Source organism: Neofelis nebulosa, chromosome 11 (assembly GCF_028018385.1).
Source record: "Neofelis nebulosa isolate mNeoNeb1 chromosome 11, mNeoNeb1.pri, whole genome shotgun sequence".
Classification (NCBI taxonomy): domain Eukaryota; kingdom Metazoa; phylum Chordata; class Mammalia; order Carnivora; family Felidae; genus Neofelis; species Neofelis nebulosa.
Window position 1 is genome coordinate 27,866,169 of NC_080792.1, and position 16,881 is coordinate 27,883,049.

Here is a 16,881-nt window from a genome sequence, read left to right on the forward strand (position 1 = left end):
GCTTAGTGACAATGAGCATTTCGTTCATATACTGTTGGCCATTTGTATGTCTTCTTTGGAGAAATGTCTGTTTACGTCCTTAGCCCATTTTTTAATTGGGTTATTAGCTTTTTATTATTGAGTTGTAGGATATTATGGTAATGAACCCCTTATCAGATATATGGTTTGCAAATATTCTTTCCCATGCTGTAGGTTGCCTTTTCATTCTATTGATCGTTTCCTTTGCTGTGCAGAAACTTTTTAGTTTGATGCAATCCTCCTTGTTTATTTTTTTTTAATTTTTTAATGTTTGTTTATTCTTGAAAGGGGGGTTGGTATGAGCAGAGGAGGGGCAGAGAAAGGGAGACACAGAATCCAAAGCAGGCTCCAGGCTCCAAGCTGTCAGCACAGAGCCGGACATGAGGCTCGAACTCATGAACTCTGAGATCATGACCTGAGCTAATGTCAGACGCTTAACCGACTGAGCCACCCAGACGCTTCCTCCACTTGTTTATTTTAGTTTTTGTTGCCCGTGCTTTTGGTGTCATATCCATGAAATCATTACCAAGACCAACGTCACAAAGCTTTTCTCCTATGTTTTCTTCTAGGAGTTTTACAGTTTCAGGTCTTATGTTTAAATCTGTATCCATTTTGGGGCTCCTGGGTGGCTCAGTAGGTTGAGTGTCCGACTTCAGCTCAGGTTATGATCTCGCAGTCCATGAGTTCGAGCCCCACATCGGGCTCTGTGCTGACAGCTTGGAGCCTGGAGCCTGCTCCGGATTCTGTGTCCTGACAGATTGCATTCAACTAGTGCTGTTGGAGGAAGGCATATTCCCTTTTTCTTAAAAATCTCCAAGCGAACGTGACTTGTCTACCTGGATTGTAAACATTGGTTCCTTTAGAGATTCTTCCTAAAGTTTACTAAGCCGGTTCTCCTGGACACCAGGGGGCAGAGAGCCCCTGTCCCCTCTCCTGTCTTCATTCCTCTGTCTACCACCCCAGAAGTGTTTGAAAGCCATTTGCATCCTCTTCCTTTCAGCGTCCTCTCCTTAAGTAATCGTGCCTGATCCTATGGTCATTCTTTCTCCAGGCCTTCCTGAAACTTTTTTGCCATTTCCTGTACTCTTGCTGGAGGCATCACTCCATTTACCTTTCAAGACCACAATGAAGGGCCTCCCAGTCCAAACGGTGACTGGTCTCTTCTCCGTGACTCCTGCCAGCTTTCTTCTTCTGTTCAAGGCTGAGACCCCAGGGAGCAGGGGGAGGCTGGTTTTGTCCCTGGCTTCCTCCGCATGTAGAAAAACGTGGGGGATGTGGAGGCACAGTCAACACTGGCTTAGGACCCCACCACTTTCTCCTGGATGGTCTTGAATACGGTACTTCACCTCGTGGTGTGCCTCCTTTTCTTTAGATACAAACTGGAAATAAAAATACACACCTCGAAGGCTAATTACAAAGCTCACTAAAAAGACATGCGCGCACACACACACACACACACACACCCCAAATTGTTAAATGTGCAAAGGTTCCCGGTGGATAGTAATTGCATGCTCTAAATTTTATGAGAGTTAGAAAAATTTGGTCATTATGAGGAGGGACCCAAAGGGGTAGTCCAGCTTGGTTTGAAGGTCTCAGATTCAGCCAGTCGTGTGGGGGCCATTTGGTTGACAGGAATGACCCTCCTGAAATCCTCCAAGACCAACAGCGACAAGTTTGAGAGGGACAGCATCGAAATCTTCACCGTGGAGACGCTGGACCTGGGAGATCTGTGGAAAGTCAGGATTGGCCATGACAACACAGGTCTGGCTTCCCTCCCCCTCTGTTTTCTGCTAAGAATATAAGGCCCACACACAGGTCCCTGTGGGTCTGGGAAAGAATACACAAGAAACTTGAATGTCATCTGCCTTCCACGATGACACAACTTCCTCAAACCCTTCAACCCAGTGGAACCCTAGATGCACGCGGAAGATTCTGGTCTCGTTGGCCTGGGCTGGGGCCTGGACACCAGTGACTTCCCAAAAACCCTACTCTCCGTGGTTTCACTGTGCAGCCACCTTTGAGAATCCCCAGTATAGCTCAGTGGTTCTCTGACCTGAGAACCAGGAGCTCCTGACAAGAGAGCTCTGTTAAGCAACAGAACCACCTCGGGGGGTTGTTAAACATAGGTTTCTGGGCCCCATCCACACAGGCGTTGATTCAGTAGGTCTGGGGTGGGACCGGAGCATTTCTGCTTCACACACATGAGGCTGCTGGTCTGGGGACTCCACTTTGAGAACCATGGATCTAGTCCATTCTTCCCAGAACCCACTGACACTACAGCCAGACAAAGTTTGTTCTCTTAGTGAAGTAGGACATGTGTTCTTGGTCTTTTAAGTATTTTAAGGCTAAGGAAGGAGGCCACCTTCCCAGCCCCTGGGATGGAGAGACAGGTTCTCTGCTCAGCTCCTACTTCCTTCTTTAAACCTGATCGCTCATTTTTCCAGGGAAGACCCTCAGTCCTTCACAGACTTCCCTTTCCTTCATGCACCACAAACTGGCAGGAATGACCCTCCTGGAATCCTCCAGGACCAAAGGCCAGAGAGCTCACAGTGTCATCCTTGTCGCTGGGTGAAATGACAAAATCCCCATTAATACGAGTTCTCTCTGGCATCTCTGAGCTCCCTTTTTAGAGTGCCTTCCACCCTGGTCAGTGTGCATGCCGTCACCTCCTGTCACCTCTTCCCCAGGCTCCTTTGCTCTTGTTAATTTCCCCGACAGCAGCCTGGAGTGTGACCCAGCTTCAGCTGGGTGCACATTTCAACAGGAGTCATTTAGCAATGCTATCAGGGAAAGGAACAGCGTGGGCACGGGTGCAGCTGTAGACGTCAGCCACGGGCAGGGAAGCGTGTCTGGAGTGGCTGAGGTCACCCACAGTAAACCATCTGTGTAGAGCTCCGTGGTGGGTTCCGTGTCCCCTTCTCTGCAGGCAAGGCTCCAGGCTGGTTTGTAGACTGGGTCGAGGTGGACGCCCCGTCTCTTGGAAAGTGCATGACATTCCCCTGTGGCCGCTGGCTGGCGAAGAATGAAGACGACGGTGCCATCGTCAGGGACCTCTTCCACGCGGAGCTTCAGATGAGGCTGTACACGCCCTGTAAGTACTGTGCACGGCATGGCTGACCCTCCTCCCAGACCCCATCGCCCACTACCCCGTCTTGGCCCCAACCCCTCCTCCAGCCCCGACCCCAGGCCAGGTGCACCTCCTCTCCCCAGTTCCCTGGGCCTTGCGTGGGCTGTGGGCAGTGCCCTGGATCCACGGTAAGGAAATAGAGAATTTAGTTCCACCTCCACCCCAAACCAGCTGGTGACAACAGGCAGAGAGCCTGGCCTCTCTGGGGCTGTTTCCTCATCTGCAAAATAGAGATGATAATACAACATGGTCATAAGACCCAAAAGGGAAGAAAGACAAAAGTCTAACTGTGAGAAGTCATATGGTCCCCATCACCGGTGTTCAGTCCAGTCAGTAACGTGACCAAGAAATCACCGCTGTAAGATTTTATCCTGATTGGGAGTGGAGGGTGGAGACTTGAAAAGATGATAAATGTAGGCCTCTCATCAGCTAAAGCAGGGGAGGAAAGGGAACAATTTGGTGAAGTTTTGACACTTCCTTTCCAGTGTCATCAGAAAGTATGGATTAAACGTTCATTTACATGTAGGACATACTAGGTACTGAGAACCAAACTGAAATTAACCAAACTATAAAAATCTGTTTAAATGTGCTAAAATCAGACCCAAACCCAGAGAATATAATTTTTTTTCTAACCAAATAATTAGCTATACCAAAAGATTTCCCCCAAACAGCTCATAATTACATGATATGATTCAGTGATGACTTTTTTTTTTTTTTTTTTTTTTTTTTTTTGCCTAAAGCAATTAAACTGGAAATGACCCGATCCATCAAGGTATTTTCTGGTCCAAAGCCTGAAACAAAGTGACATTTCCCTCTAGTAAAATCTCTGCATATACAAAGCAAACCCTGGATATAGACACTGCCCCCAGGAGCTGCCTGCAGTCTAGGACAGACACACTGACCTGACAGATATACATAGAGCTGGCAGCATACTGGGTGAGACACTTTAAGACAGAAGTAGCTGTTTCTCCCTTCATGCCCTAGGACAGGCCTGAATTTGTATGGCCTGACCTTGAATACATTCAGCTCTAGCCTCATGCTAAAGCAAGCCCATTTGCCCTTTGTCTTAGACTCAGTTCACACACACACACACACACACACACACACACACACAGACACAGACACACACACACACACATACACACACACACAGCGCAGGAGAGACTTGCCTTTCTGACTAGAGAGCTGTGGAGGCAGCTTCAAAGTGCCCCTCTCCCCGAGTAAGTGCCCAGAGAGGAGAGTCTGCTGCTCAGAACCTATTTCCTTGTTTGGGAAAGGTCTTGAGGGCCCAAAGCCAGGGAGCTCCCAGGAATGAGGAGCTGCAGTCCCAGGAGTGGTGGCCAGTTGTCATTCTCAGGGGCCTGGAAGGCTTAGAACTAGATTTGGCAGTTCATCAAGGCTGCCCAATACACGTGAAACCAAAAGAACACGGCAAGATGGCACTGCCTCCTGGCCGACTGAAATGTGCTGCCCACACAGTAGAGATGGGGCAGTTAGGAAGTGGACCATTGTGATGGTCTGAATTTACAGGCTCCACGTAGCATGGAGCCCTGAATGTCAGAGTCCTGTTAAGGCTGAAGCCTGTGTTCTAGGGATTGCTGGTATCGAAGCAGGTGTCTCAGGGCAGCTGGTGCAGGAAGGGAAAGGATGAGAGGGAACAGCTCCCCAATTCGTGCCATCCAGATCTACTCCTCAGCTTTAAAAAGTCAAGTTTTTTCAGAGCATTCTTCCCAAATGTTTTTTTTTTTTTTTAATTTTTAACGTTTATTTTTTGAGAAACAGAGCATGAGCAGGGGAGGGGCAGAGAGACAGGGAGACACAGAATCCCAAGCAGGCTCCAGGCTCTGAGCTGTCAGCACGGAGCTCTCTCTACGCGGAGCCCAAACTCACAAGCTGTGAGATCATGACCTGAGCTGAAGTTGGATGCTTAACCAACTGAGTCATCCAGGCGCCCCTTATCCTAAATGTATTTTTCAGAACTCCACAAAAGTTCTCCACTGAAAATTAAATTCAGTTAAATAATCTGAAAACCACAGATTCTATGTCAAACCCTCTCATTTCACAGACAAAGAAAAGGACCCAGAGAAGTATATCTATTTGCCCAAGGACACACAGCTCCTCAATGGCAGAGGCAGAACTAGAAATCAGGAAGCAAATCTGAGCTCAGGCCTAGGGATGAGGGCTGAAGGGTGGGCTGTTCCTGCCCAGATATTTTTAGGGCTTCTCCTGCTGCCAGAGAGTCTCAGGGAAGTTCAGTTCCTCCTGGCCTTAGACCAGGGAGACACCCAAGAGACCTCAGAGGAAGTCGCCTCTGTTACTGCCTGATGGCCTGTTTCCCTTAACCTTGGTGAGGGCCCTGTTCAGGCCATTGTGGGAATGGCGATCACCCCCATAGGCCATAGGCCCTGTGACTTGTAGGTAGTGAGCAATATTCGCCTCCAATTCACGACAACAGCACCCTTAGAGGTTGACCACACAGGATTTAGGGGTCAGACAAGCCTGGGCTCACACTGGAGCTCTACTTCTGACCAGCCATATGATCTGGGGCAAGTTACTTTACCTGTATGAGCCTTGTTTTCCCCATCTATAAAATAAAGTACAATGGTATCTCCTCCGGAGGTCATTGTCAAGGTTATAGGGGATGAGGAAGGTAGAACGCTTAGTAAAGAGTCTGGCAGCTGGCAAGTACTCAGCAGATTTCAGTTACCGTTAATACAGGTATTATGGTTCTACAGCAGAGTAGCCATCATACTAAATGAAAAGAAAATTCATTGGCTTTGGAGCAAATTTGGGGAAGGTTGGGGCCACCTGCGAGAAGGTGACTTTTAAATGTGGTTCCTTTCGAGGTCAAGACCACAAGCTAGGGTAGATTTCCACTTAAACTGTTTCTCTGGGTTTTCAATGTTTTTTTATTACTGCGACTTAGAGGAAGTTGTATATACCTTTATATACATATGAAACAAGTGTCACAAAAAAATTTTAGCCTGTGTGTGATGTCCAGTGATATTTTTTATTCGATTCTATTCAATTCCATATATTTTTTAAAATACTGGTGATGACTCACTAAATTTATTCCATAACCTGCTAATGGATTTCAGTCTGTAGTTAGCAACATACACTTTTAAACTACTGGTCTCAAACTGCAGTGTAAAGTCTGAGTTAAATATTTAGATCACTAGACTCATCCCATAGAGAATCTGAGGAAAGGTTGGGAATCTGGGTGTTTAATAAGTACCCAAAGAGTTTCTGAGGTGAAGGGCCAGTGACCCACACACTGGGCAGTGCTGGTCTCTAGCCAGGCTGGCAGGTGCCCATCGGGAAGCTGCTTGCCAACAACACTGATGGGTCAGCCTCCCTTTTAGGAGTTCACAAGGTCACCACCACCCCCCTCCACCACCCACATCCAACCCAGCAAGGGCCAGATGTGTTATGGACGGGTTAGGAGGGCAAGCCAGTGTGGAGCAAGTGAGGGTGAGAAGAGAAAGGATTCTCACCCTGTAGACTGCTGATCTTATTGGTCTCTTGCCCCCTGAAATATAATCCTCCTGTTTATAGTGTCCACAGCTAAGGAGCATGGTGGACACTTTACAGAAGAGGAAACTGAGGCTCCTGTGACTTGCCCAGGTCACACAGACGGTCGGAGTAGATTCTGTGCTTTCAGCCAAACTGCTGTACCAGCTCTGTGTTGTGAGAGGCACAGAGACCCTGGTCTGAGGTGACAGGCGCTGCCTGTGGGCACTAGGCGTGACAGGACACTGTCTCCCCCCACCCCTGCACCTGTGGTTGCTAAGCAACCACGTGAAGGCCCGTCCCTGGGCAGCAGCTCCCGGTGACAGGGCCTGGGGCCATGGTGCCGATGAAGAACTTGATCTTGTCCACGTTTGTTTTCTGTTCTCACCTCCGCTCTGACTTCACCGTCTGTCCACCATCCTCAGTTGTCCCTTACGAGATCATCCTCTACACGAGTGACGTCTTTGCTGCTGGGACGGACGCCAACATCTTCATCGTCATCTATGGCTGCGATGCAGTGTGCACCCAGCAGAAGTACTTGTGCACCAACAAGAGGGAGCAGAAGCTGTTCTTTGAGAGGAAGTCAGCCTCCCGCTTCATTATGGAGGTGCCTGGGATCCATAATGCTAGGAGGCTGCCGGGGGAGCTGGGACTGGGAAGCAGGGGGCAACAGAAGAGGGGAGGAGGCACCCTAACGGGCTGCTGTGGTGAGAGGGCCAGGCAGTTCATCCAGCCTCACTGGGCCTCACTCAGTACATCAGAATAACCAGGAGGGCGGGCACCTCACCCGGCCCCACCGGGACTAGTGTCAGGATCTAAGGAGACAGTGAGTGGACAGGGCTTGAGGAAAATAGAGGCACAATCCCATTTCCACTGGGGCCACCTCCAGGGCCAGCGATAACACATGTGTATCCGTCGAGAGCTTGGCTTCTGGACATCCCCAATGGTCCCCTGCTCCCCTCTGGCCTAGGGGTTTGCTTGTTCCATGTTTACTGTAGGCATCAGTCACAGCACCTTGGCGTCCTGTGCACTTCAGCTCAGCGTCTCCTCTGTGCTCTCCGCTGTGTGTTAGGTTGGGTGGGAGAGGTAGGAGAAGGGGAGGGCCCAGACTCTCTCTGCAAGGGGCTTGCAGTCCAGCTGGAGAACCCCAGACCTCCACACAAGGCCAACAAGAGAGAATAACTGATCCTGTGGGTAAGAGCAGTGTCACAGGGCTTTATCTCTATTAACTCACTTAACCCTCATAGTAGCTCTGTGCTGTTATTATCCCTGTATAAAGATGGGGAAACTGAGGTACAGAAAGCTGAATAGCTTACATAAATTCACACAGCTAGGGTGTAATGGAACCAGGATTCAAACCCAGGAGTACTGGCTCAAAATATGTGCTCTTAGCCCCTGCAGGTCACTAGCCCATGGTGATGAAGGCACATGCGGGACTGATCGAGAATGCAAAGGAGGGACAAGAAGGGGAGGCATTCCTAGCAAGGGGAACATCATGGCCAAGGGCCAGAGCTGGAAATAAACACAGCACATGGTTTGGTGGGAGGGACAGGAGGAGAGGGACATGACAGGTAGAAGACCAGCTGAAGCAAGACTTGGAGGGGACAGCTCTGAAGAGCTAAGCGGCTCACGAGGCTGGACTCTCCAGGTAGCAGGGACCTTTGGAGAAGTGCCCCTTCTGATGGGAAACAAAATCCAGAGCTCCATCCTCCTTCCCCGGCCAGTGTCTGTCCTGGGGGGCTCCCTGCTCCCTCTCCACCTTCTCTGGGAGCAGTCAGCACTTGTGGGAAGGTCGCCGCCTTGGTGGAGTCTTTAACAAAGAAAATTCAAGGCTGATTCATTTATCCACACGAAGCGGCAACTCATCCACCCAAGATGGCGTGGTACTGAGTCATCCAGCCCTGACTCCGTCAGCGGTGGGGCTGTGATCACACCTCGGCACGACTTCCGTGGAGTTTTATCAATGGAATGCCCACTAACGGCAGCTATAGTTTGCCAGTAGTTTGTTGCTGTGTTTTTTTCTTTCTTCTTTTCAAATCTTTCTGGCTGCTGGGGGAGTGTGAGGGTCTGGAAACAAATGAAAAAGCTTTGTGTCTCTGTCTCTCCGTGTCTCTGTTCGGACTGGTCTTCAGGTAGGACGCAGAGGGCTGGGTCGTAAGCACATAGCTCTGCATCCTGGTCCTGGCTCTGAGCTCAGATGGAAAGTCATGAGCAAGCCACTCCCTCTCTCTGTGGCTTTGTCCTAAGACTCGGGAGTGGCCGAGAAAATAGCAATAATAACTAGAATTTATTGAGCACTTGCCTTGTGCCAGCCCTGTCCTGAGCCCTTCGTGTGCATCAGTTCACGGAATCCTCATCGCCATTCCAAGAGTTGCTAGTACGATGATCTCTTTTTACAGCTGAACTGGCATGGGAAGGATAAGAAACTCGCTCAGGGTGTCATAATTTACAAAGGGCAGAGGCAAGATTTGGACTCCAGTTCAATTTCAGAACCTTCTCTGCTTAGCTCTTCCACCTCTTGGGAGGATGTTAGGGTTTCTTCTGATTCCGAGTCTATTCCTGAGGCCCGTCATCCATGGCTCACCTTCCCCTGAAGGCCTCCTTGCTCCCTGTGGGTCACAGCTAAGACGGCCACCCTGACGTGGCATCCCTGACTGACTGGCTGGATGATTAAGGTTCCAAAAGTACCATTGAAGCCAAGGTCCACACATCTGGAACCTCAGAGATGGAATGGGGAAGGAAGAAAAGAGACCTCTGGACAGAGGGAGGGGCAGGGGAATCTTCACTGCCCAACGCATCTGGCAGCTCAGCGTCCTTAAGTGGACGTCCTGTGGCCACGGATTTCCCCCGCAGCTCCTGTGTCTCTCCTGTTTCGAGAGAACGAGGCCTTGTTAAAATGCCCAGAGCATTAATGTCAGCCTGAAGTCACCAATCTTTGTTCGGGGATCAGAATGGCCCTCAGGGGCTCACAGGGGACAGCGCTTCTCTGGTGAAGTGAGAGTGAGCTGGCCAGAGGGGGTGGGGGGCTGCGCTGCAGGGCAGCAGAACCAACCTCAGTGGCAGCACCCTTGTCGAGTCACGCAGGCTCCAGCAGTGATGTGCCATGCTGGTCACTTGGAAGGAGAGACGAGGTGACAGAACCATGGCTGTGATCTTAGACCTGGAAGTGACCTCAGGGGGTCACCCCACCCATGCCTCTGGCTTCAGCTGAGTAACACGTTACTCCCCCCATTTTATAGAGAAGAAAGTTGGGGCCTGGAAGGTCAAGTGCCTTGCCTCAGATTATACAGGTGGTAGGTGGGAGCACCGTGGCTACAACTGGGAAGCATGAGGGTGGAGACAGGAGTGCGGGCAGGTCCCCCAGCAGGGCTGATGGGCCTGTCCTTGGCTGCCAGCCGTGGGTGGGTGTGTGGGGAAGAAGGAAACCAGTGGTTGGAAGCTGTTCCGTTTCGTTCAGAGGTCACTTCCATGTGTGGTTATAGAGGCTGTGCATTTGATGAATGACTTAATCTATCATTCAGATGCCGTTCCCTCATCAAAAGCCCTTGCCTGCCGTGGAGCTGACTCTGCTGTCTCCTAGCACTGAGAACTTAATGGTGCCAGCCAGGCGGCCAGCTCCGTAGAGAGGCTTCGAGGACACTCCAGTCAGCACATCCCCCCTTGCCTTGTGTCTGGCCATCCCACTGCTTCGTTAAGGGATGTGGAAGGATCAGGGCATCAGTCATTCCTGACAAGAGTCCCTCCCCTGCACCCTGTGCCATAGGCTCCAGGCAGGAGAGACAAGACATGGTGTCTCCTGAATTTCAGACACATGCATCAGCTTTTCCATTCAGTGAGACTTCCACCCATACGATCATGGTTAAGGTCAACATTGCACATGACAGAACCTGACTGATACTGTCACACCTGTTTTTCAGATGACGAAACATTCTTTCATCCTTTCAGCAAAGGTATCCTGAGTTCTGGGGTTCACAGGCTCTGTTCTAGGTTTTAAGGATAGAATGATGGGCAAGGACAGGTGCAGTGCCTGCCCTTGTGGCTTTCAGTGGTAGAGAAGACGATATTACACAAATGAAGGCAAACTTCTGACTGTGAGAAGTGCAGGGGAGAGGGGTGCTATGGGATACTGTAAGAGCTTCTCATGAAGAGATTTGAGTTTCTTGAGGTGGTGAGGGTGGCTTCCCTGAGGAAGTGATCTTTGATCTGAGACCTGAATGATGAGGTTGAGGTTTAGCTAAAGAAGAGGAGAGTGGAAGAGCAGGAAGAGCCTGTGCAAAGGTCCTGTGGCAAGAGAACATCAAGTTTGAGGGACTGGAATTTGAAGGATCTAGAAGAGGGGTAGCTGGAGACAGAGGGGCCCTTAGGGGCCAAGGAGAAGGTCAGGCTGACAAGACAGGGCATGGGCAGAACCAGAATTCCTCTTCTGAAACCCAAATCGGTTCTCAAGCAGGGAATGAACCACCACAGTGTAAGTAATGGAAGACAGAGAGGTGGGCTCCACCATGAAAAGGAGAACAGCCTCCCAGAGGTTGATGGAACTGCGTTCTGGAATCTAGGCTGATTTTAAGTGGGGAGAGAGGAAGGGAAGCATGAGCATGGCATGTGGAGAGGAGAGTGGGGGCGGGTTTGGCTGGACAGTGGGGGCACACTGGGAGAAAGCGGCCCCTGGAAGTTCAAAGGGACTCAAGAGTGGATGTCCTGGGCAGACAGTATGTTGCTGAGTTTTACTTTCCTGAACTTTTCTACTACCATCTGGTGTATTTTCTCCTTTCCACAGTTAGAAGATGTAGGGGAAATCATTGAGAAAATTCGGATCGGCCATGACAACACAGGCATAAATCCGGGGTGGCACTGCTCCCACGTGGACATCCGCAGGCTCCTCCCCGATAAAGATGTGAGTTTCTGACCGATCTGTCCTGCTGTTTCTCTTGCCCCTTTGCAGAGGAGATTCAAGGCGGATTCCTGATAAGAACCTGCAGGCTTATTAAGTTGAGGTAAAATCTGAGGACAGTTCACCCACTTCACTCAGAGTACAGGAACCAGCTCAGGTCCAGGGCAGAACCTTTTAGAACCCGGTTTAAGGGTCAAGGAGGAGCATCTGGGTAGCCCCGTCTCTGTGCCCCACCCCCAGGGCCACATTACTGAGTGACCCTCAGTATGTGAGTGACCGAGTATGCCCTTCCCGCTGCTCAAAGTCAACTCAGAAAAAAACTCACCAGAACAACTTGGCAAACATCCTGAAGCCACACAATTCTAAACGTGGAAGGCAGGTTTCAATTGTGGCTGTGGTTGAGTGACCTGAGAGCAATTTAAAAATGCAGAGCCCCTCCCTTTACCCACTGAATCTGAGTCTGTGAGATGAGGTTCTGATGCCTATTTTTAAGTTACCCTGGGAACCCCACCTTCAAGAGCCAACCCCCGATGTGGTTGTTGAAGTCTTTGGATAAGACTGGATATACTGGCCTCCCTTGGTGGCTTTTGCATTATCTGTGGGGCTCTATGACCCTTGTCATTGGTCCCCATGAGTGTTGACATGCTGATGAATCACTGAAGTCAGAAGGTTCCACACAAAGGGCTAATTTTCCTCTTGCCTCCTCACCCCAGGGCACAGAGACCTTGACTTTCCCTTGTGACCGATGGCTTGCCACGTCAGAGGATGACAAGAAGACCATTCGAGAACTGGTTCCTTATGATATCTTCACTGAGAAATACATGAGAGATGGGTCCTTGAGGCAAGTCTACAAGGAAGTGGAGGAACCTCTAGACAGTAAGTGTGGTGCCCTCCTCAGGGTCAGCAGCAGCCCTTCCTTGTAGGGCACCCGCCCCGTGCCAGGCCGAGCCTTTGCACCCCAGGAGGCAGGGTCTGTTATTATCTCCACTCCGTAGAGAGGGCACCTGGGGCCCACAGAGGTTGGGCCTAACCTGCCCAGGTTCACACAGCTGATAAATGGCAGGCTCTTCTTCAGGGTCCCGGCTGTGTCACTGCACGTCTTTCCGTGGCCTGATGGTGACACTGCATCCCATGTGTGCTCTGTGCCTGGATTCTCCTGATCCTTGTGGCCTCCCTCCGTTTATTCACTACTCCTCTGCAAGGCTTGGTCCTCTCTGCTCTCACAGGATGCGTATGATTCAAGAAGCATCCTGGACTGCATGTATTTGTGTGTGCATGCGAGTGCGTGGGCACGCCCTTACACAGGCACGCATTCCTCCTGGACGACAGGGATAGTCACACCTCTTTTTTGAGCAGCAATGCCATTGTCCTGTCAATCCCCAGGTTATTCAGTCAGCCCTAAATAAGCTTTAGCTGTATCAAAGATCAAATTTCCTTGCCAGAAACAAGCTTTCTACCACTGGCGAGGTGCAAAATACCACAGGCTCCCCATGGGGGCGGTCTGCACGGATCAGAGATGCCCCGAAGGCTTGGAGACTCGGCTCATATATGTTGCCTTGCATTCCTTCTGGAAAAAACTGGACTAAAATCCAAGATTCCCGGCCCCATATGGAACCAGGGGGATGTAAACCAGCTATAGCTCTAACATTTCCTTTGATCTCAGTTGCCACTCGGTTAGAGATAAAAACAAGTGTTGCCTCCGTAATGTGCCTTTCCCTACCCAAATCCCTTTGCTGTTAAATCTGGAGGAAAATTCCCTCTTCTACTTGGGTCCCAGAGGATGCCCTGGAAAGCTGTCCCAGCGGCACACTTGGGCTGTTCTGTATTAATAACATGCCACAAACCCACTCGGTGCCTGGCGATGTTTCTAGGGAAACATCTTTCCACCAAGAGCCGTGTGGCTTGGGTGGGACAAAGGAGGGAGGAGGATCCAGAAATAGCTGGGTTTGACTGCACAACTGCATTGCTCAGCGCCCAGAAGCGGAACCAGTGTTCCATTCCCCAAGGACTGGAAAGAGCAGTGGGGGTGCAGGAGGGGGAGAAGGAGGGCCATCCATCCACAGCCCCTGGTGACACAGCACCCCACTCTGGGACAAGGGCTCCTAGCAAAGGTCCTACCTCAGTGAGGAGCAGGGCTGAATGCACGGCTGGGAAGTGAAGGCGGAGAAAACATGAAGGGGAGGACAGTCAATTGTGTCTAAACTGTGACAGGATTCCTAATGTCACCTCATGTCAGTGTCAGCCAGACAGACTTGGGTAATGTTGACTCTCAAACACCAAAGAGAAGGTTTTATTTATTAATGCAGCACATGAAATGCTTGACAGATGCCGTGCTGAGCTGAGCGAGGTAGGGCCTGAGGGCAGTGGGCCTGGTTCTGGTTCCTGCCCTGGCTGAGGGGGCAGGCTCTGGGGAGCTGTGCTCACGGGGCACCTCGGAGGTCAGAGGTCGGCAGAGCAGAGCACTGGGCAGGGAGGGTGGCTGGGGAAAAGGTTTGGAGAAGGGGCTTGTGGGAGGGGGCTGAGCTCAGGTTTGCATGTGAGTTTGTGACATCTAGTCAAGGCGGACGTGTCCCCCAGGTGACAAGGCTGTGGATCCAGGGCACAGGAGGGAACTGGGTTGGAGACACAGGCTCGGGGAGCTCAGAGAGGTCAATACCCAAAGCATGCAGGAAGGGAGCTGAGGGAAGCGGACAGAACCAGGCATCTGGGGGGCGGGAAGAAGATTAGGAACCCGGAAAGCCGCTCCAGAAGGAGCGACCAGAGAGGCAGATGGAGAGCAGGAGAGAATGATGCTGTGGAGTCCAAGGGAAAAAGAGGAAAATAATAGGAACCACTCTGTGGGCGTGAACGTGTTCCATAACCATGGGTATGAGTAACTCACATCATCTTCCTTTTTTTGATTTAATTAAATGTGGTCTGAGCCCGCTTTGCAGGGGTTGGTGAGAAAGTCCATCTCAGTCACTGCAGGGAGCGGGGGATCCCTCTTTTTCGGCTTCATAAGAATCCTGAGCCTCACAGGAGGGGCCTGGCCCTTAGTCCAGGGTGGGTACCTGCGACACCTATGTCCTCCCAACACATGGTGACGGTTGCTGCTGGTTCCCCGCAGACACGCGGGTCGGCATTTCTCTGTGTGGCCAGAAACACTTCAGCTTCATCATGAGACCCTCTCTCTGGCCATGAGGCCTCCTTGCTTCAACTTCCCAGATAACCACCTCAGCCTTCCCCCTGCGGGGACTCTGTGTGCAGATGAGGGGTTCCCGCCACCCAAGCGGACTCCCGAACCCTCACCGCCACGCAGGCTAGGGAAACCAACCTTCCTCCAGGCTGGCCACTCCCGCCCTTCACCTCAAAGCCACAATCTCCATCCCTCCCCTTGGGGATAATCTGGCTAAGTCCCCTCTTCCTTGGCCTGAAACTCCAAAGCTTTTAGGACAGAGGAATACGGAGAGGGGACAGAGAATTCTTAGCTGCATTTTCCCCTAGGGGTGGAAGTTGGAAAAAGAGATACTTTATTCTTCCTCGAGGAGCCCGCAGCAGCAAAACAAAGACAAGACAGCATTTGTTTTTATTTTCATGAATAACTTTTAATAACTGTGGCACCAGTATTTATCCAGCCCTTCCCATGGGCCATGGGGGCTGAAGAAGAGGGTGTCAGTCACTGGGGCAGGTGCTGGATGGCAGGGAGTTGGAGAATAAAGGAAAATAAAGAAATGGGGCAGCTGGGTGGCTCAGTTGGTTAAGTGTCTGACTCTTGATTTCAGCTCAAGTAAATAAATATTTTTTAAAAATCAGGAAATGACACTATGGGGAAGCTATACTTTCAAAAACATTTGATTTTTTTTTCTAAAAACCACTTAGAAGGAACTGGCATGGATACTAGTCACCCTCAAGTAGGACGGCATATTATTTTTTTAATTTATATTTATTTTGAGAGAGAAAGAACAAGAGCAGGGGAGGGGCAGAGAGAGAGAGAGAGAGAGAGAGAGAGAGAGAATCCCAAGCAGACTCTGTGCTGTCAGCACAGAACCCAACTCAGGGCTTGAACTCACCAACCGTGAGATCATGACCTGATCCGAGATCAAGAGTCAGATGCTCAACCAACTGAGCCACCCAGGGGCCCTGGGCAGGCATATTGTTGTCTGTGTGTCAGGGAAGGTAGATTTAGTGGCCACAGCATGCACACACGTCAGGCAGTCTCTGGCATCTTCCCCCGCTGGAAGCACAGACAGCTGGATGGGTGGATGGCTTGAGGGCTACGGGGAGGAACCTCCGTCCTCTGGGTCTTAGGGGCCACCTGTGTCCAGATCAGATGGGCAAACTTCCCACTGGTGAATCTGCAGATTTGTAGCAGAATGTCCATAATTGACCAAATAAAAGGAAGACACTAACGCCTCCTCGAGATGTGGGCCAGGAGCTTAATACCTCCTACAAATCTAGTTCCTTTAATCCTAAAGCCAATGCCACTCTTTTCTTCCCTTTGTCTGTCTGTCTGTCTGTCTGTCCGACTGCACGCCCAGTTGTGCTGTACTCGGTGCAGATCTTTACAGGAAATGTTCCTGGGGCAGGGACGGACGCTAAGGTCTACATCACCATCTATGGAGATCTGGGGGACACCGGGGAGCGGTACCTTGGCAAGTCAGAGAACCGCACCAACAAGTTCGAGAAAGGAACGGTATGCGGGGCACACAGAGTTTTTACCCCCTCCCCTTCCCTTCCGGGCTCCAGGTGTCTGGGGGCCAGCTCTTGGTCCCTGAAGCTGTCTGCGAACCTTGTGGGGTGTCAAGCTCCCTCACGTGGGCGGTTGGCCTTGCGCTTCTCCCTGCAGAGCAGCTGGTCCCCTCTCTGAGCCTGTGCATGGGCCCTGGGCCCTGCATCTGGGGTGGAAGTAGACCGGAGGGTAGGGTTTGGGCAAGTGAGAAACCTGTTTGAGTTGGCTGTACTGGGGCGGGACGGGGTGGGGGGGGATGCTGGTCATCATCAGAAAATCCAGCGCACTATGGGCGGATGATGAGCATGGGGGTGAACATCAGAGTGGCGGGGGCTGGAGGCCTGCCTCTCCTGTCAGCTCCTTATCTGGCTGAACCTGTGTGGACTTGGTTTCTCCATCTGTAAAATGAGGAGCCCGATGTGAATCAGCTAAGCTGTGTTGTGCAGAGCTCTGGGCAGAACTGAGGCCCATGGGAGCCACGGAGGGATTAGAGGAGCAGACAAGTACCCCGCTCCCCCAGCTAAGGTCCGCTTTGACCTGAACTATCTATGGAAGTGCCAAGAAAGTGCTCTATTAGGCAGAGGGCTCTGACCTCCTGGGGTTTTAGGGAAAGGAAGACCTCTGTCC

At 51.0% G+C, this 16,881-nt stretch overlaps 1 protein-coding gene across 1 annotated transcript in view; it reads left to right on the plus strand.

Annotated features, from left to right (window-relative positions):
• LOXHD1 (lipoxygenase homology PLAT domains 1) overlaps positions 1-16,881 on the plus strand; it is a 165,171-nt gene that overhangs the window by 110,358 nt on the left and 37,932 nt on the right. Inside the window, exons 24-29 of the mRNA XM_058692205.1 lie at positions 1,651-1,779; positions 2,945-3,109; positions 7,081-7,262; positions 11,433-11,549; positions 12,260-12,422; positions 16,064-16,218. Of these exons, the coding sequence (XP_058548188.1) occupies positions 1,651-1,779; positions 2,945-3,109; positions 7,081-7,262; positions 11,433-11,549; positions 12,260-12,422; positions 16,064-16,218 (911 nt within the window). The remainder of the gene's footprint in view (positions 1-1,650; positions 1,780-2,944; positions 3,110-7,080; positions 7,263-11,432; positions 11,550-12,259; positions 12,423-16,063; positions 16,219-16,881) is intronic.